Below are 26,637 nucleotides of genomic sequence, written 5' to 3' on the forward strand. Positions count from 1 at the left end.
AAGTGTGATTACTACCTCTGAGGGATTTAAAGCTTGAGGTAGTCAGTCACCTCATATAAGTACTTGAGAGTATGGCTAGACAGTACAATGTCCTTCTCTCAGCACATATCAAAGCTGCAGGTTAAAGTTAAATCTAGACATGGTTTCTGGAACGAGCTGCAACAAACACTCAAATTGGACAGTTTTATCTCACTCTCTTCATTCAAAGATTGTGGCTGCTTTGCGTGATCTATTGTTGTCTCTACCTTCTTGCCCTTTGTGCTGTTGTCTGTGCCCAATAATGTTTGTACCATGTTTTCTAGTGCTACCATGTTGTGGTCCTACCATGTTGTTGTCATGTTGTGTTGCTGCCTTGCTATGTTGTCGTCTTAGGTCTCTTATGTAGTATTGTGTTGTCTCTCTTGTCGTGATGTGTGTGTTGTCCTATATTTATATATATTAGTATTTGTAATCCCAGCCCCCGTCCCCGCAGGAGGCCTTTTGGTAGGCCATCACTGTAAATAAGAATTTGTACTTAACTGACTTGCCTAGTTAAATAAAGGTTCAATTAAAATAACAAAAGAGATATTAGGGCTGACCCCCGATTAGTCTATTGTTTTTGGTCAATAGGCTGTTGGCACACTGATTTTTTTCTAGTCGAGCAGTAACAAATATACAGCACAAGTCAGAAGTTTTGGACACACCTACTCATTGCAGGGTTTTTCTTTACTTTTACCATTTTCTACATTGTAGAATAATAGTGAAGACATCCAAACTATGTATTAATCAAAAAAGTGTTAAACAAATCAAAACGTATTTTATAATTGAGAATCTTCAAAGCGCCCACCTTCTGCCTTGATGACAACTTTGCACACTCTTGGCAATCTCTCAACCAGCTTCATGAGGTAGTCACCTGGATTGCATTTCAATTAACAGGTATGCCTTGTTAAAAGTTAAATAGTGAAATTAATGTGTTTAAGCCAATCAGTTGTGTTGTGACAAGATAGGGGTAGTATAGTTAAATAAAGGTTCAATAAAACATATATTTTTTAAACTGAGCACTTGTTGGCTGCTTTTCATTCACTCTGCGGTCCGACTCATCCCAATCCATCTCAATTTGGTTGAGGTCCAGTGATTATGGAGGCCAGGTCATCTGATGCAGCACTCCATCACTCTCCTTCTTGGTCAAATAGCCCTTACACAGCCTGGAGGTGTGTTGGGTCATTGTCCTGTTGAAAAACAAATGATAGTCCCACTAAGCCCAAACCAGATGGGATGGTGTATCGCTGCAGAATGCTGTGGTAGCCATGCTGGTTAAGTGTGCCTTGACTTCCAAATAAATCACAGACGGTGTCACCAGCAAAGCACCCCCACACTATAATACCTCCTCCTCCATGCTTTACAGTGGGAAATACACATGTGGAGATCATCCGTTCACCCACACCGCATCTCTCACAAAGACACGGCGGTTGGAACCAAAAATCTCAAATTTGGACTCCAGACCATAGGACATATTTCCACTGGTCTAATGTCCATTGCTTGTGTTTCTTGGCCCAAGCAAGTCTCTTCTTATTATTGTTGTCCTTTAGTAGTGGTTTCTTTGCAGCAATTCGATCATGAAGGCCTGATTCACACATTCTCCTCTGAACAGTTGATGTTGAGATTAGGGATGCACAATATATCGGTGAGCATATTGGAATCGGCTGATATTAGCTAAAAATGTCACCATCAGCATCGGCCCGATGTCTAGTTTAACGCCGATGTGCAGAACCGATGTCAAAGCCGACGTGCATACCTATATAACGTAGGTAGATGACGTGCATACCTATATAACGTAGGTAGATGACGTGCATACCTATATAACGTAGGTAGATGACGTGCATACCTATATAACGTAGGTAGATGACGTGCATACCTATATAACGTAGGTAGATGACGTGCATACCTATATAACGTAGGTAGATGACGTGCATACCTATATAACATAGATAGATTATGTGCATACCTATATAACATAGGTAGATGATGTACTGACACCACAAAAAATACAGCTCTACACAGAACAAAAGCAGAAAGATACTAAGCGCACACTTCCAACAACTAAACATGTTCAAGTCGAGCAGTCATTTCAAAGAGTAACAACATTTCAGTGAGACAACTCAAAGGCGAAATCCATTAACACCAAGATAATGGAATTCATTGCCCTTGACAATCAACTGTTCTCTGTTGTGGATGATGTTGGCTTTTGCCGACTGGTCGAGAACCTCGAGCCAGTCGTGATCCTAACTGACCTAAGACAGGGAATTTCTACTAGGATTAAATGTCAGGAATTGTGAAAAACTGAGTTTAAATGTATTTGGCTAAGGTGTATGTAAACTTCCGACTTCAACTGTAGGTACAAGGACCGCTACTTCAATGAAGACAAGAAACAGGGTTACAGACACATCTGGACAAGATGGAAATGGACACAGTGACGGTGTGCACAGAGAAAAAGAGAGGTCATGGACAGATAGAGCTGAAACTGCTTAACATGTATGATGAAATCCTGGTTGAGAATGAACAACGAAACAGCACAGCAAGTAAGTGAAAGAAATAGGTTTTGATTATGTTTTACTGGAAATGGGGACATACGTAAATTCCAACAAAATAACTTTTTGGTCAGTGTGTGTGTGTGTGTGTGTGTTTCAATTATTTAACTGTACTAGAATGCTTAAAAGGCCACAAAAACAAAATTGGGGCAAGGAAAATATCGGATATCCGTATCGGCCCAAAATGTCATATTGGTGCATCCCTAGTTGAGATGTATCTGTCTGTTACTTGAACTCTGTGAAGCATTTATTTGGGCTGCCATTTCTGAGGCTGGTAACTCTAATGAACATCCCCTGCCGCAGAGGTAACTTTGAGTCTTCCTTTCCTGTGGCGGTCCTCATGAGAGCCAGTTTCATCATAGCGCTTGATGGGATTTGCGACTGCACTTGAAGAAACTTTCAAAGTTCTTGACATTTTCTGTATTGACTGACCTTCATGTCTTAAAGTAATGATAGACTGTCGTTTCTCTTTGCTTATTCGAGCTGTTCTTGCCATAATATGGACTTGGTCTTTTACCAAATCTTCTGTATACCCCCCTACCTTGTCACAACACAACTGATTGACTCAAACGCACTAAGAAGGAAAGATAAGAAGGCACACCTGTTAATTGAAATGCATTCCAGGTGACTACCTCATGAAGCTGGTTGAGAGAATGCCAAGAGTGTGCAAAGCTGTCATCAAGGCAAAGGGTGGCTACTTTGAAGAAACTCAAAAATAAAATATATTTTAATTTGTTTAACACTTTTTTGGTTACTACATGATTTCCATATCTGTTATTTCATAGGTTTGATGTCTTCACTATTATTCTACAACGTAGAAAATAGTTTAAAAAAAAGAAAACCCTGGAATGAGTAGGTGTTGCGGAGTCTCCAGAGGCATGCAGAGTCCAAATTGAGCTCCGTACCGCATCACCGCGCGCCTCCCAAATGTCTCTGTCTAGCTCCGTATTGACATGATTGGTTGACGGTAGGTGGGGGCAGTACATCCTGTATGAACATAAACTCACTTCCTTGACGGCTTCTATCACAACAGCTTTGCACTGCTCCGCGAAGCCCTAGAAGTATCAATGCCCTGACTTCTGCAGAGGCCATATCACCTGAAATGCTGCATGTCCAATGGAGATGTCGTATTGACCATGCAGCACCCAGATGCACAATGCACTTCTCTCTCCAGAATGCACTCTCTCCTGCCAATTTGTGCACATTCATTGTTTCATAAAATAATAATTCAAAAATAATTAGTGTGAATTACTTCTGTTAGTTTGTTGTTGTATATCAATTCCCCATTACATATATCACCAGTAGTACATTTACCATTTATTCCTATAATTTCGAATCTACAATTTTTGTTTGGTTACGGTAATTTATGTTCACGCAATCAATATATTATTATTCCAGTCTTTTACGGTTCTCATTGTTGGAGTAGACACATTGTTCGCAGAGCGCACAACCTGTGCAACCTATGGTTTATTTCATTCCATTTACGAGTTTTGTCAATTCAATTTAGTCATTGTCTTTTGTTTGGAGCGCTCCTGTCAATGTTGAGTAAGGACTCGCACCTGATTACACTTAGAAGTAGGCCTTTAGGCCACCTGGCCTGCGCGCAAATGTAGGCATATAAAATGTGCCCATTAGGGGACCTGATAGTATTTCTGATTGGCTTGACGCACCACCACTAATGAGCGGTGGAGCTTCTCAAAGTAATGTTTTCTTCACTTCAAACGAAGTCGTGTTTTTACATCCATTGAGAATGAAAGTAGTTTGTTCATCAACGTATCTCAAAAGTCTTTCCAGTTATCTCCCTTTCGATATCCAGTCAGTGTGAAAGGGAGATAACGTCATACTCTGATCCAGTGGAAACGTCATAAAATAGGCCTACCAGGTCACTTCTTATCAGTGCTTGACTTGGGCTGAAATAGGTTCCGGTACTCATTTTGGGTGCTGGTACTGGTGTTATATTTAGGTGTAGGAACTCCACAATACTTTTGAGCTAATATTCTTTAACAGGAACCGGAGCTCAAGCAGTAGAACATGAGGTACCGGTACTCTGCTCCGGTGAGCTCCTGCCCAAGTCAAGCACGGCTACTTATTCCTTGAGCAAACAGCCTACAGCTGCGCTCTAAAAATTAGGGGTTCAACAAGGGTTCTTCTCAGATCCTCAAAGTTCTTCACAAAACCTTGAGGTTGTTGGCACAAAAAATTGCCCCCAAAAGGTTGTTCCAAAAACCCCATAGGAGGTGGGGTTCATCAAGGAACCTCCTTATTTGGTGGGAGTTCTTGCAGGAACCTAACTGCCCAACTGAAACATTTGAATTTGTATTTGAAAGGACAGCAGGTGCAGGCACTTAACTGAAAAATGTAAAGATCTCTTTATAATAAATTAAATTAAACTGTTCCACAATGTGCATATGAAAACCATAACTGGCACGCAGATTGGTAATAATGGTCAAATAAATGGGCATTCCACATTAGAAATGTTGCCAACTCCTCCTCTAGCCTATTACCAGAGAGTAACGGCAGAATCTGATAAAACTAGCAGGAGCGGGAGGAGAATGTTGGGTCAGGTAAAAAAATATATATTCTGGTTACCTAGATCTCTGGTTCCCTCTTGTGTCATGTGTGTCGTATTACATCAAACAGTAAGCTTAAAGCATCAGACAAGCTCAATGCATATAGTTGAAAAAATACATGTCTAAAAATGTCGACCAATTAATTGGTCAAAAGAACAAACGACTTTCAAGTCAACAAAGACAGCCCTAGTAGATATCAACGGACTGGATCCATAGTCTCATATCATCTCAGGGTGATAAAGATCCATAACATCATAGCATAGTATAATCAATGAATGGCATGTTCACAGTAACCTACACCGTCGACAAGAGGAACCTAGATAGGTGAGACTGACGTGTGTTGTGTCTGACGTCCATAAGATGGGAGGCTGTGTGTAGTAGGCCTATGGGCGGGGCAGGAGACGTCTGGGGTGTAAGGGGATCTCAGAAGTCCAGACAAACACATGTCAGTAGAGGGATACCTGCCATAGAGGATTCTCCAAGCCCAGCCTTACCTTGACCAATACTGTACTGTCACAGTGCTTCCTGGCCTGATGTAAACCAGACCTCATCCAAAGTCATCAGCTGTTATGCATCATCAGCATTTCCTACGTATTGTGATTAATACAGACATGACTAGTAGAAGAAGACAAACTGTATAATCCATCCGCAACTGATTGGTTCAGTCCGAATATTATGGAATACAAGAACAATACGAAATAGATGGGGATAAGAAAAGGTCTTATTTTGTCCCCAAAATGTAGGAAGTGAGGCAAAGAGGGAGTGAGTAATGGAGAGAAAAGGTAAATTATTCAGTGTATCTCCATGGAGATATTTCATTTCTTCTAAGTCATGTCTGTCCATTTCTTTCGGTCCACCCCCCCAACTTCTTCTCTCTTTACCAACACACACACACACATCCAATGATCTACAGTCATGAACGCTTTGTGTGAATATGAACATACACACCCACAAAGTGTAGCCTTTCAGCCCTAAAACCTGGCAAGCACACACACACACACACACACCCACCCACCCACCCACCCACCCACCCACCCACCCACCCACCCACCCACCCACCCACACACCCACACACACACACACACACACACACACACACACACACACACACACACACACACACACACACACACAGAGAGAGAGAGTCCAGTCCACTCTGACTGGATATTAAAAGCAAAGTAGGACAGCATACATTGTTGTTGGCCGTCCATTAGCTCCCGCAGCAGCACACACACATACAGGACCACCAACACAAAACGTATGATACAGTAGACATAGAGAAGAGAGGAAGAGGTAATAGTGATGGGAATGAACTGAACAAGGGTGATGTGACATCCGTTTTACGGTATATCGGTATACTGCCCTCTCCCACTGACGGCTTGACCACTGTTATCAGTTATATAATCTTCCTCTGGCATTGGTTGATCGAGCACACAGGCAGACAGAGACATGTAGCATAAACCCTTAAAGGTATTCTAGAAGCTTTATCATTACATGTGAACTTGGATTCGCCCCAAATGGTGTAATAAGATTCCCTCCATAAACATTGCTCTCTTCACCATCATCAGATAACAAGAGCAAACCGTTAAGACGGTCAAGAGGAGCTGGGCGATATAGAAAAAAATTGCTTGAATTTTGATGCCACATAGATGAATCGAGCGATAAGTTTAAAACATGAATGTAAACTACAGTTTTTTGTATTATCCTTTAATTAAACTACTACTACTGGTTTGATGGTTGTAGTTACTCATTAACAAGCAAACTTGTTTCATTTCAAACGTCACATTTCTCTCGTATAGGCTACTTATCGTAATGAACGATAACAGCAAAATGCCTGCGATAAGTGATCGTATCCCATCATTTTCGGTTTATCATCCCAGCTCTATAGTCAAGACACAGGATATCCCACAAATCAAATCGACCTCAAGGCAAGTCTGCCAGGATCTTTACAGGGTGACACAATAATTATATCCCCATCTAGTGGTCATAAGTGCAAACTACAACTTTTTATGTGATCTTATGTGATAAAAGTAGCACTGATGAAATGTGCTTGAGTCATCTTTGTTGGATCATGCTGAGTCTAGGTGCAGACAGTGAATGTGGCCTTCACACACACACACACACACACACACACACACACACACACACACACACACACACACACACACACACACACACACACACACACACACACACACACACACACACACACACACACACACACACACACACACACACACACACACACACACACACACACACACACACACACATCAACACCATCATCCCAGACCCACTCCAATTCGCATACTGCCCCAACAGATCCACAGATAACGCAATCTCTATTGCACTCCACACTGCCCTCTCCCACCTGTACAAGAGGAACACCTATGTGAGAATGCTGTTCAGTGGCTACAGGTCAGCGTTCAACACCATAGTGCCCTCCAAGCTCATCTCTAAGCTAAGGACCCTGGGCACGACAAGGCCTCTTCCCCCTCAGGAGACTGAAATGATTTGGAATGGGCCCTCAGATCCTCAAAAAGTTCTACAGCTGCACCATTGAGAGCATCTTGACTGGCTGCATCACCGGTGGGTATGGCAACTGCTTGGCATCCGACCACAAGGCATTACAGCGAATAGTGTGCATGGGTCCAAGCTCTCTGCCATCCAGGACCTCGAAACCAGGAAGTAATCAAATGGCTATCCGGACAATTTGCATTGTGTGCCCCCACCAACCCCTCTTTTACGCTGCTGCTACTCTCTGTTTATCATATATGCATAGTCACTTTAACTAATCATTCATGTACATACTACCTCAATTGGCCCGACCAACCAGTGCCCCCGCACATTGGCTAACTGGGCTATCTGCATTGTGTCCTGCCACCCACCACCCGCCAACCCCTCTTTTATGCTACTGCTTCTCTCTGTTTATCATATATGCATAGTCACTTTAACCATATCTACATGTACATACTACCTCAATCAGGCCGACTAACCGGTGTCTGTATGTAGCCTTGCTACTGTTAAAGCCTCACTACTGTTATAGCCTCGCTACTGTTATTTCTCACTGTCTTTTTACTGTTGTTTTTATATCTATACTTACCTATTGTTCACCTAATACCTTTTTTGCACTGTTGGTTAGAGCCTGTAAGTAAGCATTTCACATTTCGCAAATAAACTTTGATTTGATTTGTGTCCGAGAAAGGTCCTAAAAATGGTCAAATATCCCAGACACCCAAGTCATAGACTGTTCTCACAGCTATCACAAGGCAAGCGGTACCGACGCACCAAGTCTGGAACCAACAGGACCCTGAACAGCTTCTACCACCAAGCCATAAGAATTTGTTCTTAGCTGACTTTCCTAAATAATGGTTAAATAAAAAATATAAAATGAAATAAAAAGAAGACAGCTAAATAATGAAATAACCAAATAGCTACAGGGACTATCTGCACTGACCCTTTATGCACCAACTTATTTGGACTCATCAGATACGCTGCTGCTACTGTTTATTATCTATCCTGTTGCCTAGTCACTTTACTCCTAGTTATATGGCTTGGGCTCTCAGCGTGTTCTGAGGTCGTGTGTATGGGGCCTCTGTTGACGTGTGTTTTAAGTAACAGGCATAATTGACTTGTAGCGTGGCCTTCCAACTCCCCTTTTCCCAGTCCAAATTGCTCACTTCCCCTTTCCCTCTTTCTCTGTGTCCCCTCAACACGTACTCTCTCGCCCACGTCTCTTTTTATATGTCATCATTACTCTTCTTCCCATCCTCCCCCTCTGAAGCTTGCCCATTTTCTCTGTATGCTCTCCTTCCTCCTTTCTGTCCAATCTCTCTTTTAATTGTGGATTCCTCATTGGGTTCATTCTATCGCTCCCTCTACTTTTCTCTGTGTCTTCCACAAAAAAATGGTCTTTCTTCTCACAAACTTAAATTCTAATTCAAACGCTCTCTCTCTCTGTTTCACTTTTGCCCTCACTTTTCCAGTGTCTTTCCTGCTCCCTTCATAGCCATGGAAACCGGGAGACTGTGTGCGTGCAGGTCCCCATGGCAACAGGGGAATAGGGCCGAGCCAGGCTAAGGGATGTCCTTTGAGCTGCCTGGTGACATTTTTGTTGAGCAAGAGCTCAGGCAGGCAGTTGCCTAGACGCCTCAATTCCATGCAGGCACCTTATATCTGGGGCCTCAGTACATACTGTGTGTAAATACATTTCCCCCCACTGCATCCACACACCCGGATACACTCTGCCTCCAGCCGACATTTACACATAGGCTATACCAGTCAGCAAATATCCAAGTCCCTCAAGGCAAGACAGCTGCCTGGAAATAATTCCGAACTCGACAAATTATCCACAATAGCAGGAGATCTTGTTCTTGAACCGTTTTTTAAATAACGTTCCTTTCATGTGATAAATGTAGCCTATGTTCCATGTGACCTGCAGATGCTCAACCTCAGCTGCTTCTGATGCTTCCAATTTCCACATGCCAATCTGTGACCAAACAGATTTTGGTCAAATTATTGTGGTCAAATTCATTCAATTTAACCCAAATAATACAGAATATTAGAATTATGAAACAGTCACCATAGCATGTAGTTTTGCTTATATTTATTCTCACCTCATCCTCATCCTCAGTTGCATCAACAATGAAAACCAATAGGAAATATAAGAGTGCCTGGTCTCCTTGAATAAAGATGATAGATCTGTATTCTGCACCCCACCACACAACAACTTTGCCTTAACGTTTGAGCCAAGACGTCAGTCAAAGGTCCTGCTGCCAGCAGCGAGCCAAGAACTCTCTCTCATCATCAAACCACAACAATCTGACACACACACAGCCTTGCCTCTACCCACCCACTCACTTACACACAATCTTGAAAGACTTTTGCACACACACACACACACACACACACACACACACACCCTGGCAGGCTGGCACCACAACACATCAGGACACCTGTGAATTCCAGCTCTTAGAACCAGGAGACGGCCACAACTGTCAACTGACCAGTACGTCCGAAACCTCAAAAACATGGGTTCAAATGAGAAGCAAGGGTTCAAAAAAAGGAAACACGCTGTCTCACCGGAAACGCATGTCACAACTGATTCAAGCCAACAGGCCATAAAATAAAGACCTGTTTGTAGCTTTAGCATGACAGTTGACATCGCGTCACATGTAAACCGTGACTGGACTGACATTTTTTTTCTCACACACCCTCCTTTTTCTTGACCTCTGACCAGGAATTTGTTGACTGCCTCCTCTCTCCTTCACACTGGTTAGTATATACAGCTGAATCCTGCTAAATGTACTTACAGTGCATTCGCAAAGTATTCAGACCCCTTGACTTTTTACAGATTTTGTTAAATTAAATTAAATTGTTTTCAAATGTACTAAAAATAAATAATTACATAATTATTCAGACCCTTTACTCAGTACTTTGTTGTTGCACCTTTGGCAGCGATTACAGCATCGAGTCTTCTCGGGGATGACGCTAGAAGCTTCACACACCTGTATTTGGGGAGTTTCTCTGCAAATCTTCTCAAGCTCTGTCAGGTTGGATGGGGGGGCATCACCGCACAGCTTTTTTCAGGTCTCTCCAGAGATGTTCGATCGGGTTCAAGTCCAGTTTCTAGCTAGGCCACTTAAGGACATTCAGAGACTTATCTCAAAGCCTCTCCTGTGTTGTCTTGGTTGTGTGCTTAGGGTCGTTGTCCTGTTGGAAGATGAACCTTCGCCCCTGTCTGAGGTCCTGAGCGCTCTGGAGCAGGTTTTCATCAAGGATCTCTCTGTACTTTGCTCCGTTCATCTTTCCCTCGATCCTGACAAGTCTCCCAGTTCCTGCCTCTGAAAAACATCCTCACAGCGTGATGCTGCCACCACCATGCTTCAACGGAGGGATGGTGCCAGGTTTTCTCCAGACGTGGCGCTTCGCATTCAGTTCAAAGAGTTCAATCTTGGTTTGATCAGAAGAGAGAATTTTGTTTCTCATGGTCTGAGAGTTTCTAGGTGCCTTTTAGCAAACTCCAAGTGGGCTGTCGTGCCTTTTACTAAGGAGTGGCCTCCGTCTGGCTACTCTACCATAAAGGCCCGAATGGTGGAGCGCTGCAGAGATGTTGTCCTTCTGGAAGGTTCTCCCATCTCCACAGAGGAACTCTGGAGCTCTGGCAGGGTGACCATCGGGTTCTTGGTCACCTCCCTGACCAAGGCCCTTCTCCCCCAATTTCTCAGTTTGGCCGGGCGGCCAGCTCTAGGAAGAGTCTTGATGGTTCCAAACATCTTCTGTTTGATGGAGGCTACCGTGCTCTTGGGGACCTTCACTGCTGCAGAAATGTTTTGGTACCCTTCGCAGATCTGTTCCTCGACACAATCCTGTCCAGGAGCTTCCTTCGACCTCACGGCTTGATTTCTGCTCTGAAATGCACTGTCAACTGTGGGACCTTATACAGACAGGCCTTTCCAAATCATGCCTAATCAATTGAATTTACCACAGATGGACTCCCAATAAAGTTGTATACTTATGTAAATAAGGTATCTCTGTTTTTTACTTTTTGCAAAAATTTGCTAAAAAATTTACAAATCGGTTTTTGCTTTGTCATTATGGGGTATTGTGTGTAAATTGATGAGGATAAACAATTATTTAATCAGTTTTAGAATAAGTCAGTAACTAAACAAAACGTGGAAAAAATCAAGGGGTCAGAATACTTTCAGAATGCACGGTAAGTGCAACCTGTTTAAGTGTTAAAATGTTTTGTTTAAGTGGATTGCAGTTCACCAGTCCTAAGTTAAATTTCAATTAAATGTTGATTCCTCAGTCTGGATATCTGCATGTTCGCTGCTTAAGTGCATGATTCACAACAGTTATCAGGAGTCGACTAGATTCTGTTACACACCAGATCAATCCATCTCTTTTGTATGCATCTATTTTAGTGGACGACAACCCCACTGGGCACACACTTGGTGAAAACGTTGTGAAATTACGTTGAACCAATGTGGAATAGACGTTGAATTGACGTCTGTGCCCAGTGGGACACTGATTGTGTTTGTAAAGAGCAATGAAGTTAGCAGAAATAGCAGACGAAGAGCAGCTTGCATGCCCGAGGAAACGACCGCAGCATACATAACCATTCTTTGTTCTCTGTGTTTCAGTCGCTCATCACAAACACTCTACTCTCTCATAAAACCCAAGCTGGAACAATGACAGGTTCACTGATGAAAAGTTTTTTTTTTAAATCCTCACGCCATAAACCTGGCAGATATCTTTGGAGCGGTATCACACACCTTTAGTGAAAGTATACGGTATTAACAAAAATATATATGCCTAGTTGCTGCTAATTGGAGAACTGCTATGATATATGTTTTTTCCACCCAAGGCTAGTACAATGCACTCCCAGCCCACATCCATGAGGGTAAAGTGGGATGGAGAGATATACATCCTAGCCACATCCTCCAAACTCCCTCCAGTACAGCACAACAATTACAAAGATAGCTAGTTCTTGAATTAGATCAAGATTAAACCTGACAACATTCCCATGTGTAATAAAATGTTGAGGTTAGAATGAAAACCATTGCCACGCGTTTGTCTCCAGTTTTCCCCCACTGAAGGAGGACCATTATCAGTTCCCATCTCTGCATGTATACCCTGCCATTTCCAGTTGAGTGTTGCAATAGTATACATTGACCAGAACGTCTTACCAGCAACACGCACCACCGCCCTCTCCGCCGGGTCCAGCACCGAGTCGTGGGTCTTCCTCTTCCTCCTCTCTCCTCTCTCATGTCTGGACGGTCGGTTCCAAGGTAGTGTGTCCCCAGGGGGGCCCTGGGGCCCGGACGGGCAGGGGGACAGGGAGCCCCCCGAGCGCTCGCTACGCAAAGACCGCTCGCTCCTCTCGCTAATGCAGGAGCGCTCGCTCAGTGTCTCCTCGTCCGAGGACTCCATCACGCCGGAGGGCTGGAAAAAGAGAGGGGCTTGAGTAAGAGGAGGAGAAGAAATGGGGAAGAGTGTAGGGGAGGGGGTATAAATAAGGTCAAGACAAAAGGGGGGAAGAAAGAAGAGAGGAAAGAGGAGGGAAAGAAAGGAAGTATGAGAGATAGGCCATGCTGTATAATTCATCATCCATGGTGTAATCTGCCACAGCTCACGAATAATGCAAGGCTCTGTGGAATTCGTGTAAGTCACCGTGGTTATAACATCGATGGTGATGACGATAGGGAGGACGGAGGAAGAATTAGGTTAACAGAACTGCCAGGTCTCAATGACGCTCAACGAGTTTGACGAGTTCTAATTCATATGACAGAAGACCATTACTCAACTTTCAAGATGGAGATGATTGACATGAAGGCGAAGAGGATGGCTAGACATCACAATGTCAATGGAGCTCTGTCGTGAAAACACCTCCAACTTCAATGGTCAATGAAGGACAAGGACAGGAAACTTTAGAGCAGCCTGACTTCCGTTACTCTACATTCATAACAGATGATTGACAGGTGGGTCTTGGGGTCATGATGATGATGGTTCAACAGACATTGCTACTGAGTCACTGAGGTAATGATGTGGAAAGACCAAGGGACAGGTTGATCGAATACACTCACTCCGGGATCTATTAATACAGTCTGGGTCCTGGTCGATACTGGACTCTCTACCCAAGTCATGCAGAGAGAGGAGCACTGAGTTCTTCTGTGATCAGCTGGATGTGTATGGGACCCACGGGAACATGGACTACGGCTCTGTCCATCGTATTGGGGATCAATAAAACTGACCTCAGCGCAGTGGTGTCTGGGGACTTTGAATGGGTTTTACTGTCTAAAGACTGACCCTGGAACAGCCCAGCCCATTCTATGCTAAATGACTGACACAATTTGATTCTGGTTTTGTTCAGCTATTTTTCAGACTATTCCTTTGCAGTTTTACGTCTCATGGGGGTCCTAGATGACCACAAAACCACCACGGTTTTCCATCTATCTAAATAAGTTAAGGTATTTTAAAAAGGAGTTTTGGGATTCCATCCATAAGCAGCCATTTGCAATTAACTGAAATTAGTTCACACTGCTATGCTTTATCTTGGCCAGGTCGCAGTTGCAAATGAGAACTTGTTCTCAACTAGCCTACCTGGTTAAATAAAGGTGAAATGAAATTTTAAAAATAAAATACAAACTCCTTACTACTACAGCTGTGGTTAGGTAGTGGAAATATTTCATTGAGATGCGAGTAGTAAGTCAAACAAGCTAGATACTATTTCCATCTGTGATAACTGTGGTGAATTTCCCTGTACCTGTCTAGCCCTGGGCAGAACGCCTGCCCTACTTCCTCCAGCATGTCTCTTGAGGTACCAGGAAGGGGTTAACCCTTCCCAGCGTCCTCAGCGTGCAGTTGGATTACTCAGTTCCCTGCTGCTGCCTGACAGAGTGTTGGTTCTGAGGCGACCGGAGCCAGTGGTTTATAAATAGAGACAGAATGGGGGTTCAAAGCCACGCTGTGTCATTATGGCTTTGTGTGGCATCGCGTGAAAGGAAAAGACAGCTTTTGAAAGAAAAAAACTGAAAAAACCCTAAATAAAGTCATATTACAATAATTTCCTTTCCAATACAGCCCCCTCTGTTCTCTCTCGCAGTCCTCTTCCCTCTCTCTCTCTCTTTCAGTCTTCTTCTCTTTCACTGTCTCAGTTCTCTTCTCTCTTCCTTCTCCCTCTGTCCTCTTCCCTCTCTCTCTCCCTCTGACAACAGTTGTTGGAGTTGGACCGTGTATGGACGCAGAACAGTGGACTGGGTTCATTTATAACTTGGCCTCCGGATTTGCATGGCCATGGACACAAGGTGTTCCCATCCAGAGCCGGGACTGAGTGATTCCAAAACAGCATTCCTTCATCGCCTTTGGACCGACTAAACGATGAACAGCTGTTGAATCCTCATTGATAGTTGAACAGGCAGCGGGGTTACCTATAGGCATAAAGGCATATAATCCACACGGTGTTGTGTACGTGCATGAATATTCTTGGAGACTGTTGAGCGATCCTCATAGATATAGGCCCCCAGCTATGAGTAATTCTGACACAATGACTAGACTCTCAACTCCCCCCTCACTGGCGATCCAGACACGCTCCGATACTGAGAGCCACTGTCAAAAGTCACAGCTAATGAGGTGCTGCTGGAGTTGACTGTCTGAGGGAATGAACATGGCAGGGAGATAGGAGAGAGAGCGTGTGTGTACTGCATATGCAGGTTAGCGTTTTTCTTGTTCTGGAGGCAGCTCTCCAGAGTGGTCACTAGCTAGCACAGCCAGAAAAGTAATACAATCAGACTTTAACCCTAAACACACTGCTAACCCTAATGCATAGCCCTAACATTAAATTAAGACCAAAAAGCTCATTTTTGTTTTCATAAATGTTTACAATATAGCCACTTTTGACTTTGCAGCTGGCCTATCCAGGGGAAATCGCTCAGTTCTGCCTCCAGGACTCACGTCAATTAACATCAACCTGCACTGTGCATATGTGCATGCTTTTGTGTGTGTGTGTGTGTGTGTGTGTGTGTGTGTGAGAAAAATCTATGATAATGAAATCATACGTCATGTTCCGATCATCTCACTCCAAGCTGTGATCAATATTTCCAGAAGTGCAAACTGTCATATCCCTTGTATCAAGAGGATGCTCTCCTGAGAGAATGCTGGGGTCAGCGATGGAAGCATGCGTTGCTCTCAGGGCTATATTGGTTGTTTTATCGTACCGCACACACCACCTGTTATGGTGTGTAGCTACCGGGATAATATTGTTGCGGGACTATAATGATGATGTCTCTCTGGTGTCCCTGCCCGTCATGACAAGACACACAGTGCATATCAAGTGGGATAAAATGAGGAAATTCAGAGATAAATGGCCAGATCTGATCTTGTAGACAGACAGACAGACAGCCGGGCAGGAAGACGAACGGACATGCAGGCAAGTAGATACAGACAGATGGGCAGCCAGGCAGACAGACAGAGATAGTGATAGATTGTTAATTGAGACAGATGTCTAGTTGACACAGTACTGTCTGACATTGCTTTTTGTTTTACTGAAAAGCCAACACAGAGTAGTTGATGGTGCAGCCTCAGCACATTTTATTCCATATGGTTTCACATTGGTGGTTTCCGATTCCTGAATATTTCATGTGAAAAGGGGGTGTGTCCATGTGCACCGCAGCTGAAAAGGGCGTGAGAGTAGTAGCCATACTCTTTGGCAATGAGTATGAAGTATCACACTGGAATAGGAGAAAATGTGCCAATGGTTTAAAATGGGATATAAATGACTACTTGACTGTTTACCTCGACTAGTGTGGGGCTAGATTGACAAACTGACCGAATATTAGCTAATGAGTTATGATCATCACAAGGATGCTCACAACAGGGAAATACATATGGCCATATGGTGTGTGAATCGACGGGTGACTCCTGTATCTTGCTTTCACCTCTAGAACAGATTTTTGTTATATTTTCCAGACAGCCTTCAGCGTGAGGAAGGCTGAAAATAAAACGACGTTGTTTTTACACGACTGTAGAACATTCATTGATGCCGCTCTAGGGACGTATTTGATTTGAGTGCACGGTCCCCATGGTATTATTACCGATAATTAATGGCCGATCAATAAAATTATCCTATTCAGGGACACCTTCTATTCTACACCTTCTATTCAGAAATCGAACATAAATTACACAATAGCTTGAATAAACAGTTCTCGCACAAGGCTATGGATTTATAGAAATCACAATAGACCATAGCCATAAGAATGTGTGTTCTGTTGAAGAGTTGATATGCGTTATGAGGAAAAGCTAGGCAGGGGCTTTAATATGTAGCGGAAACGGTGTGCATGAGTGATCATAGATCGATCCTATTTCGAAATGTCGTGGGGAGCGAAGGCAAGGAGCATACTGGGGCCCTTTGTCCACACTGCCTGCATAACGGGCTAATAACATTTAACCATTTGTGATGCCGGTGTTAACAAAATGCGTTTTGTGTCACTCTCATTAGTAGAATAACAGCGTTAGGCTATTCGACCTACAAACCCCTTCTCATTTCTCCTTTTCAAGCACAAAGCATCTAAACCAGGACCAAACATTGATAAAAATATCGATTTTGATAGACCAAAATAATATTAACTCTCTGTACATTAGTATTTATATCCTAATTAATTACACCAATCATTTTATGAATTGCATAAATATCAACTTTTTACTATGCAATTAAGAACAGATATTGAATAAGGGAATAGTTTTACCACATCGGTAATACAAATGCAACTGAAAATCAACCACAATACATGCATTATATCATATGTATTTCACAATCTCAGACGTCTGGCAATATGATTCAGACTACACATGGTGTGTTCCACGACACCGAAACCTTACCGGGGAATAGCGGTCCTCGAGTCAGAATATTTTACGGGGTTACAGAGACAGGGATGCTGTGGCTCTTCGAGTCGCCCTCCTCACGACAAGCGTCTTTCCTCTTTCGGAAGCACGTTTAGGTACAGACGGTCTGATCAGGGCTGCTACTCAGCCGTTTGTACTGACCCGGGACAAGGAAGCGATGAATACCACGACTGTGATTCGGCAATGGCTGTCTATTCCCCTCCTTCCCTCTCCCTCCTTTTCTCCCGTTCTTTCCTGTCTCTACAACCCCCACCTCGCTCTCTACCCCTCACTCTCGCTCTACTGACCTCATCAACGGGTAGGCTATATCAAGGGTTTAACATTTAACCCATAGCTATTGGAGAGGAGATGGTAAGTGTCGCGAAAATGGAATTTCGGTGTGTTCTAACTTCAACTACACTATACGTTCACGGCCAACTGGCACGACGCACGCTATTTTTTGGGGGGGGAAGAAAGAGGCGTTTACTTTCGGCATATTTGTGGATGCATAGCAACCACGAAATAGCTGTGTTTAGCTACTGCTTTTGCAACAGGTCTTTCTTTGTCTTTGCATGTGATCATATTAATCCTTAGATCAATCACAACTGTTTCTCCTGACCCCTCCTCCAATATGTATTTATGCAACTAAATAACTGTACATTGTCAGAGTTTTTTTACGACCCTCCCAGTCCAGCTTGTCCGGCCGGGAGAATAGCTTGCAAGAATGGTCCTCCCTGTATAACCATTGGCCACGATATACACGGACCCTCCCTCCCTCCCTCAGCGGAGCAGTCAGAGACTGAATGCTGTCCAACAGTTCAGGATGAACTAGGCTCGCTGCTGATGCTTTAATCAAACAATGGCTAAAGCTAATTCTGTGGGACTGGCCAAATGAAAAGCAGTGCAATTTTGCAACTTAGACCGGAGACTTGCTTCAGAAGATAAAAGGTCGCATAACGTTGGGCTGTAATATGTAACAGGCTGCTTAACTTAGCTGACATAATAAAACAATCTCCTTTAAAATCCCATTTGTTAATCAAAATAAGGGAAGACCGCATTTCTGTAATTGAAAATGAATCAGGTCAACTGCAAGGCAATAAAGCAGTACAATAGGCCTATAGTTTTGTAAAAGAAAATGCAGTGCCCAGACAGGCCAAAATCCCCTTAACCAAACACTTGATTAAAACCTTGTGATGACTAGCCTAGACCACATACTGTTTGTTGCCTTTTCACCTTGTCCCACGGCCTAGATACAATGTCACCACCAGACTCTGTAATGAATCAGAAAAGTAACGTGCAACCCTTTGGCGGGAGTCAGGCCATGAGGCAATCTTTTGGAACTTCTGAAAAATCCAGCTCCTACCAGCGCCCCTCCCTCCACACACTTCATCAAAACGGTTTATCGGCTATATTGTGACAGTATTGGTATCTCTTCATTTTTGTAAATAACCCTTGTGATTAAGGCAGAGGCTAAACTCACTCCATAATACTTAATTCTCCACTCTATATTAGCAAGTAATAAACCCTTTATTTGTGTTGCCACTAAACGCGATGGACATCAAACTTTTGTCAAACATTGTAACCGAAGCCTATTTACTTCAAGTATGATTTGACACGATTAGGTAGATGGGAGTTGGTGGTGGGCCTTACTTGGCTCTTGACGCCACCTTGTGGTGACATGGAGGATCTCGTAATCTTATTAGGGCTGGTGAAACGCTTGCTAATTTAATTGGGATTTCAGAGTACATTCATTCATATTTGAATTTCATTAGGAGAAGCTGATCAACTAATCCGTCAACTCTGATATTTAACAGAATTAGGTGACAGGGTTTAGAGTTGAGTGGGGTTCAGATATCATCAACCCTGCACTTCCAAGCAAGGCTGGTTTATAAGGATATTCCTGATTGTCATTTCTGCAATTCTCAGATGTTTCGTTTTTTCAAGGATATTAATCATGCTGGTTATATCGTCTGTAGTACTTCAACTGTAGCTATTTTTGTCCTAAAACAAGTAAGCTAATGTGAAATCATTTCATTTTTCTAACAAATACATTCACGCTCAAATCAAATTGTCTTGTATTGTGTAGTTAGTATGGTATTACAAATGGAATAAAATCTGTAGTATTAACACATTCAAAACCAAGATCACAAATATCAAATATAGTGAACAAACTTAAACCTGAGTGCACATATCATAAATCACCTTCACATTTCTGTCCCTTTCTTCCAGTCATCTCTCCCTACACTGTACCAAAAAAAGGAGAAAGAGAAAGTCACACAAGGTTCATGGTCAATAACATTTATTTGCAAACTTGCAAAGGGTTGAACACAAACAATAAAGAGATATCTGAACAACAATTATTATACACAAGTTGGGGGGGACACCTTGTGGTCAAATTGGGTCAAGGCCTGTCATCAGCCTGAGCGCCGGTGTGGTGCGCTGGGGTCTGGTAGGTGCCCTCCTTCACCATCTTGTCCCGCTGCTTACGGATCTCATACAGCCTCTTGTGCTACAGACAGACAGAGAGAGCAAGCCACTTCAGACACTTAGTTGTGAGAGAGGCTGTCAAACTTTTTGGGGGGTGCATGCTCAGAACTTCTTAAGGAGGTATTGGTGTGTTTTTTCAGCTCATTGCTCTTCATTCATCAACTCAATGTATTTTTAACAACAAAAACTCTCATAACAAAAGCATTTCCTATAGTCTTGACGCTCTTAATTTGGTAATCAACACCAAAGATTCCTCCTTCTCCAACAACAGGTAGAGCTGGAAAGGATGGACTGGGTGTGAACATTTCAAAAAGTTGGGAAATTGGGATCCTTAACGTTAAGAAAAAATTTTTTTTTTGTTAAAGTCAATGCAGAACAGCATAAATGGTAAATTTCCACTAAAATAAGAACGTTGAAGCGCGATGCTCAACTTCTCCACTGTTTTGGTGCCCGGTCTACCACGCTTTAAACCGCGTGAAGCAAACCAGTGCACGAGCAGATACTTTATATGTTGCATCTCGCTCATCTCAACATCCTAGCCCATTCACTGAAGTTGCGAGACATTGCATGCCAAGAATTGCGAGATACAGCTTTCCATTGCTAGATGCCAATAGATTGGCCTAGTGCACAGTTCTGACTGTCTGCCGACCTGCCTATACTGTGCCCTCCCCTCTCTCTCCGTCCCTTGCGAGCTCGCCATGACAGATGCGAGTGTAGGGCCGTCCCCAACAACAACAAAAAAATCTGTTTGATTGGTCGAAAGAATTTAACATGTGTATTTTTCCATATATACAGAGCATTCAGACCTCTTGAATTTTTCCACACTTTATGTTACAGCCTTAGTCTAAATTTGATTACAGTTTTTTCCCCCCCATTAATCTACACACAACCCCACAATGACAAAGCAAAAATAGGTTTAAAGGCATTTTTGTAAATGTAATAAAAAAAAGTTTACTGAAATATCACATTTACATAATTATTCAGACCCTTTACTGAGTACATTGCTGTAGAACCTTTGGCAGCGATTACAGCCTCGAGTCATCTTGGGTATGACACAACAAGCTTGGCACACCTGTATTTGGGGAGTTTCTCCCATTCGTCTCTGCAGATCATCTCAAGCTCTGTCAGATTGGATGGGGAGCATCGCTGCACAGCTATTTTCAGGTCTCTCCAGAGATGTTCGATTGGGTTCAAGTCCGGGCTCTGGCTGGGCCACTCAAGAAAAGGCAAGGGCTGTTTTCTTTTCTCCTAACTTTGCTGCTACGTCCGCCGCATTGTCCTCAACACCAATATGCTGGTTAACTTTGCTATTACGCACATAGCAACATGGTCTAGGAAAAGGTGCGAATTCAACAGTGCATTGATGTTTCAGAACCGCGGACAGTGACCGCTATGAAACGCATTTGTTATAAAATAATATAATTTTTTATTAGTGTTGCACCATTGTCCTTAACTATATACAACTTCAGTAGCACATGCCTAAGAGTGATGGACTGTGCCATCCCCACGGCCTCCACAATGGATTAGTCCACTCAGACAGGTGTCTTGTACACCATGATATTTTTATTATTGCTTTTGCTACTGCTCGACTAAAGAAATCTCGGGCGACCAACAGCCTATCGACTAAACAATCAACCAGTCGACTAAATGGGGTCAGCCCTATGCAAGTGTTTGTGTTCTCGGAAGTACGGCAACTAATCAGTCTCCTCCAAAAATACAGAATCTTAGGAGTCGATTGCGCTAGGAATATTGACACTGCAAGGAGTCAAGGAATCAATTATTTTAGAGTTGACTCTCCACTACTACGTCATCGTCGTTAACAGTTGGAAAAATGGCAGAGAAAGGCAAGTGACAGCATCAGTCCCGTATGGCAATACTTTGAGAATTTAAATGAGAATGAATCGCAAACTTTGCAAGGTGGAATTGAAGTACAATAATGGTAGTACAGGTGCAATGCTTAAACATCTGAAAGGGACGCACCATGAGACCCAGACAGTTGCTGCCAACAGTGCAGCTGCATTATGAATTCACGTGACATTTTAAGCTTTTTTCTTATCGTTTTAATGTACATTTAAACATACATTTTCCATTTGTCACATCCCTAGGATGAACACCCATGTAGGAGGACAAGCAGTTATTTTTTATCAGATATGGATATCAATGGACAACTCCTCAACAGGTCTTGGTTGATGAAATCACAAGTGTTTATTGGGAAAGGACATGAAAATCACACACAAAATCAATCTTCACAGTTCACACACACTCTTCAGCTCAGATATCCTACACTCACCGTCTTCTCTCTGTGCATGCACTCATAGAAGTCCTCAAACTCGAGCTTGCATTCCTTCTTGGCACGGGTCTGACCAATGCCATCCGCACACTCGATCCACTCCTTCTCAAAGGCGTGGCAGCGGGGTGCCCGTTTATATGGCTGCTCTCCACCCTGGATCAACATCCATTTGTCTAGGTTGATGCCCAACTTCCCCTGGAGGTCGATGAACGGCATGATGCTGCAGGAGGGGGGGAAGAGAGAAGAGCAAGAGTGATGCTAAAGGTTTCTGATTAGAAAGGGGTCTTTCTGTGGCATCGTGGTTTTGGAAAGGGGTCTTTCTGTGGCATCATGGTTTTGGCAATGCAAGTGTTTTCCTTAAGAGTCATTGCAGCCATAATAACAAAGGGTGCATTCACTAACGTTAGGAACCAAGGGGAAGGAAACAGATTTTGTAGGGTGTTCATCAATAAAATTATTAATTTATTCAAGGTTTATACAAATATGTCCATTCAATCAGAAAAACAGCAGTCCAAACCCCATGTCTCTACCATATATGGTTCAAAAGTTAGGACTATTTACTCTGAGAATTTAGCATGTTTAGAGTGACTGTAACGCCATCACAGTGGTCACTTCACCAATAAGGCCCGTGGGGGTGTGGTATATGGCCAATATACCACTGCTAAGGGCTGTTCTTACCCACGACGCAACACGGAGTGACTGGATACAGCCCTTAGCCGTGGTATATTGGCCATATACCACCAACCCCCGAGGTGCCTTATTGCTATTATAAACTGGTTACCAATGTAATTCCAGCAGTAAAAATAAAATGTTTCATCATACCCGTGGTATACAGTCTGATATGCCACAGCTGTCCACCCAGTTTATAATGCTCAACACAACTATGTCAATATAACACTGTGACGCTGCTCAAGCTGACAAGCTAACTAGTGGCTGCAGGTTTGTGAATGAAAACATGGGCTTTTTCTAAATTAAATTAGCTGAATACAAAACTAAATAAGGACTAGATAAATATTTATTTACAAGGCTAACAGGATGAATTTCAATATCCACCCTCGGCGAAGACAATCTGTTCTTGTTATCATTGTGTATTTCTGACTCTTTCCATTTAAATTGCCATAGAAACAGCCCCTCAACGTAGATTATTCCCAGTTATAGGCAATGAAAGACAAGGATCTGGAGATGAAAATTACTAAGGTATCAAGTTGATTTTGATTGGTCCAACCAGCAGAAACACCTCCAAATGGTAACACCTCACCTCCCTTTATGAATTTTGTCTTGCTGCTTTTTGTTTTATGCTGCTCTGTCTGTATGCTACGTCTTGCTTGTCCTATGTTGCTCTGTCTGTATGCTGTGTCTTGCTTGTCCTATGTTGCTATGTCTTGCTTGTTCTATGTTGCTATTGTCTATATTGTAATTGTTTTTAATAACCTGCCCAGGGACTGCGGTTGAAAATTAGCCGGTTGGCTAAAACCGGCACTTTTACTGAAATGTTGATTAATGTGCACTGTCCCTGTAAAAATAAAAATAAACTCAAACTCACAACACCAAATATGGAAGAGACAAACATGAGCTGCGAAGTCTAAACGGTCAATATTTTTTATTTGTTTTTGCTACTGCTCGACTAAAGAAATCTCGGTCGACCAACAGCCTATCGACTAAACAATCAACCAGTCGACTAAATGGGGTCAGCCCTATGCAAGTGTTTGTGTTCTCGGAAGTACGGCAACTAATCAGTCTCCTCCAAAAATACAGAATCTTAGGAGTCGATTGCGCTAGGAATATTGACACTGCAAGGAGTCGAGGAATCAATTATTTTAGAGTCGACTCTCCACTACTACGTCATCGTCGTTAACAGTTGGAAAAATGGCAGAGAAAGGCAAGTGACAGCATCAGTCCCATATGGCAATACTTTGAGAATTTAAATGAGAAGGAATCGCAAAACGGTCACAGCAAAATAATGTTCATATTTCCTCAACACTGTCAAGTACAAATATATTAAGGTTATAATATTGTAGAGAACAATATAATGATTCATTCTTATTTATAATGACATAGGACAAAGAAAACGACGTTGTGACATTCATTTCGTAGCACCCTCTTGAATTGCCCCATTTTTCACTACATTGTACGCAACAGAATTTGTCCAATAAAAACTGGTTTTAGTTGCTTCTTCTATGAGGTTTAACGGCGGTTGGCATCCAATTTGTTGTATTACCGCCACCTACTAGACTAGAGTATAACTCCCTTACACTTTACTTGAAAAATACAAATGTATTAAATACCCTACCATCTAACACTACACTCATTAATTTCAAAGTTATATAAAATAAAATTAACACCCCCCTACTCCACTAATTAAATGTATTAACTCCTACATCATGCCATCACCCTGAAAGGATGGGACATCACCACTTAACACATCCTGTAACTCTTCTGCTGTCAAGTCTGACACACCCAAATACCTCTGCAGCTGCCACCAGAACCTCAATTTTCTGAGACTTCCGATCCATCCCTGCAGTACAATTGATAACCATTGCTATAAATGCTAAAAATCCAATCTTACTGAAACTTATTTCACTTTTTGGCCTCTCCCTCTGTACTGGTATATCTCTACTACTCTCACCACTCCTCCCCCTTAACCCATCTTCCTCTACTTTCTTCACTGCCTCTGCATATGACAACTTCTGCTCTACTCTAACCCTGGAAACCTTAACCTTTTGCAACTGTTTGCTACGGTCTTCATCTAATAAATACTGGTACACCCAATGTGTTAGAGGTGGATGAAATCTCTGACATTTTTCAGAGAGCGCTCTAGCTGTAAATTATTGTTCATACAACTGGAGGCATCAATATGAATTCAGGTCCAATAGCTAACGTTACATGTTCAGTAAAATTACCTAGCTAACGTAACTAACTCTCGAGAAGGGGCCACATACACAGCCATAGGCGCTAGCATTAGAGTAATACATTAATGGGCAAATTAGCTACTATCAAATGTCCAGCCTAGGACAGTTGTTTCAAACATGATAGTTAGCTACTGTAGCTAGTTAACGTTACAGCTTGCCAACCTTAGCTAGTTAGCTAACTAATGTTAGTCATCGCAACGTTGCAATTAGACATTCATACAAGCCTATTATCTAACGTTAGCTAGTATTATTAACGTTAGTTCTAGCTATTGGTAGCTAGCAATATTTAGCAGCCATGGGATGCATTTATTGCACTCGACTTCATTGTCTAGCTAATTGTTGATAAACTGACTAAAGTCAGCTACTGACTAACAGGCCACTGGCGTTGTGTGTTGTGACTCACTAAACTTTTTCTCCGCATTGTTGAAGTGCAAAAATAAGTTATGGTTGAATAGTTAAACTACTGTATTGTCAAAAGGTATATAAATATGGTATAACTGTCATTATTTACCGCGTTTTGTTGAAGTCACTTTAACCTTCTGTGTCGGTCCCCGTTACTTTACGGTAGAGTGAGCCTAAGCCTGAAATCAGATGGTCGCTTGGAAACCCAGCCTATATTTACGACACTACTGTAAAGAACCTAGGGGTCAAACTGGGCGAGGAAGCAAATCAAATGTTTCGTTTATCAAGCCACCAGACGACTTCGTGATAAATTATATAAAATATGTTTATACAAAATTGTAAGAACAGATAATGCTGGAGTCAGATGTTAAAATGTGTAATTTAGCTTATTAAACAAAACTGTGTAGTTCCAGTTGTTAGTTACACCACTACAGGGCAGTGGTATGTTGTATCAGCTTTGCACATGTGGATTTGTGGATTTTTTCCCCCATTCATCCTTGCAGATTTTCTCAAGATTTGTTAAATTTGATGGGGAGTGGCAGTGAACAGCAATCTTCAAGTCTTTCCACAGATTTTCAATGGGATTCAAGTCTGTGATTTGGCTGGGCCACTCAAGGACTATCACATTGTTGTTCTGAAGCCATTCCAGCATTGCTTTGACTGTATGCTCTGGGTCATTGTCCTGTTGGAACGTAAATCTTCGCCCTCGTCTTAGGTCGTTTGCACTCCGAAGCAGGTTCTCAGCGTAGCCTAGTGGTAGCCTAGTGGTTAGAGCATTGGACTAGTAACCGGAAGGTTGCGAGTTCAAACCCCCGAGCTGACAAGGTACAAATCTGTCGTTCTGCCCCTGAACAGGCAGTTAACCCACTGTTCCCAGGCCGTCATTGAAAATAAGAATGTGTTCTTAACTGACTTGCCTGGTTAAATAAAGGTAAAATAAAAAAAATAAAAAATCAAGGATTTGCCTTTATTTGGCTCCATTCATTGTTCCCTCCAGCCTTACCAGTCGTCCCTGTCCCAGCCACTGAAAA

The 26,637-nt window shown here is 42.5% G+C and overlaps 2 protein-coding genes across 8 annotated transcripts in view; both read right to left on the bottom strand.

Annotated features, from left to right (window-relative positions):
• LOC109903635 (microtubule-actin cross-linking factor 1) overlaps positions 1–18,150 on the bottom strand; it is a 250,345-nt gene extending 232,195 nt beyond the window's left edge. For 2 of the 7 annotated variants that reach the window (XM_031789336.1, XM_031789335.1), the window contains exons 1-2: positions 17,516–18,148; positions 12,829–13,101 (exon numbers count right to left, since the gene is read on the bottom strand). In XM_031789336.1, the coding sequence (XP_031645196.1) occupies positions 12,829–13,072 (244 nt within the window). In that variant the 5' untranslated portion in view covers positions 13,073–13,101; positions 17,516–18,148. Of the gene's footprint in view, positions 1–12,828; positions 13,102–17,515 lie in introns of those variants that run through there. The other 5 variants (XM_031789328.1, XM_031789338.1, XM_031789334.1 and 2 more) reach the window with 5 other exon arrangements.
• A 1,650-nt stretch (positions 18,151–19,800) lies between these two features.
• On the bottom strand, positions 19,801–25,834 carry LOC109903672 (NADH dehydrogenase [ubiquinone] iron-sulfur protein 5). Its single transcript, XM_020500535.2, has 3 exons — positions 25,716–25,834; positions 22,296–22,515; positions 19,801–20,027 (listed from the first exon to the last, which is right to left on the bottom strand). The coding sequence occupies exons 2-3, from the start codon at positions 22,509–22,511 to the stop codon at positions 19,920–19,922; spliced, it is 324 nt and encodes a 107-aa protein (XP_020356124.1). The 5' UTR covers positions 22,512–22,515; positions 25,716–25,834; the 3' UTR covers positions 19,801–19,919.
• Between the last annotated feature and the right edge of the window lie 803 nt (positions 25,835–26,637).

The sequence above is a fragment of the Oncorhynchus kisutch genome, linkage group LG14 (assembly GCF_002021735.2).
Source record: "Oncorhynchus kisutch isolate 150728-3 linkage group LG14, Okis_V2, whole genome shotgun sequence".
NCBI classification, from domain to species: domain Eukaryota; kingdom Metazoa; phylum Chordata; class Actinopteri; order Salmoniformes; family Salmonidae; genus Oncorhynchus; species Oncorhynchus kisutch.

Coding starts and splice junctions, on each gene's coding strand:
- LOC109903672 (XM_020500535.2), bottom strand. CDS start 22,511: ATGCCGTTCATCGACCTCCAGGGGAAGTTGGGCATCAACCTAGACAAA. Junction 20,028..22,295: donor GCATGCACAGAGAGAAGACG/GTGAGTGTAGGA, acceptor GTCTGTCTGTAG/CACAAGAGGCTGTATGAGAT.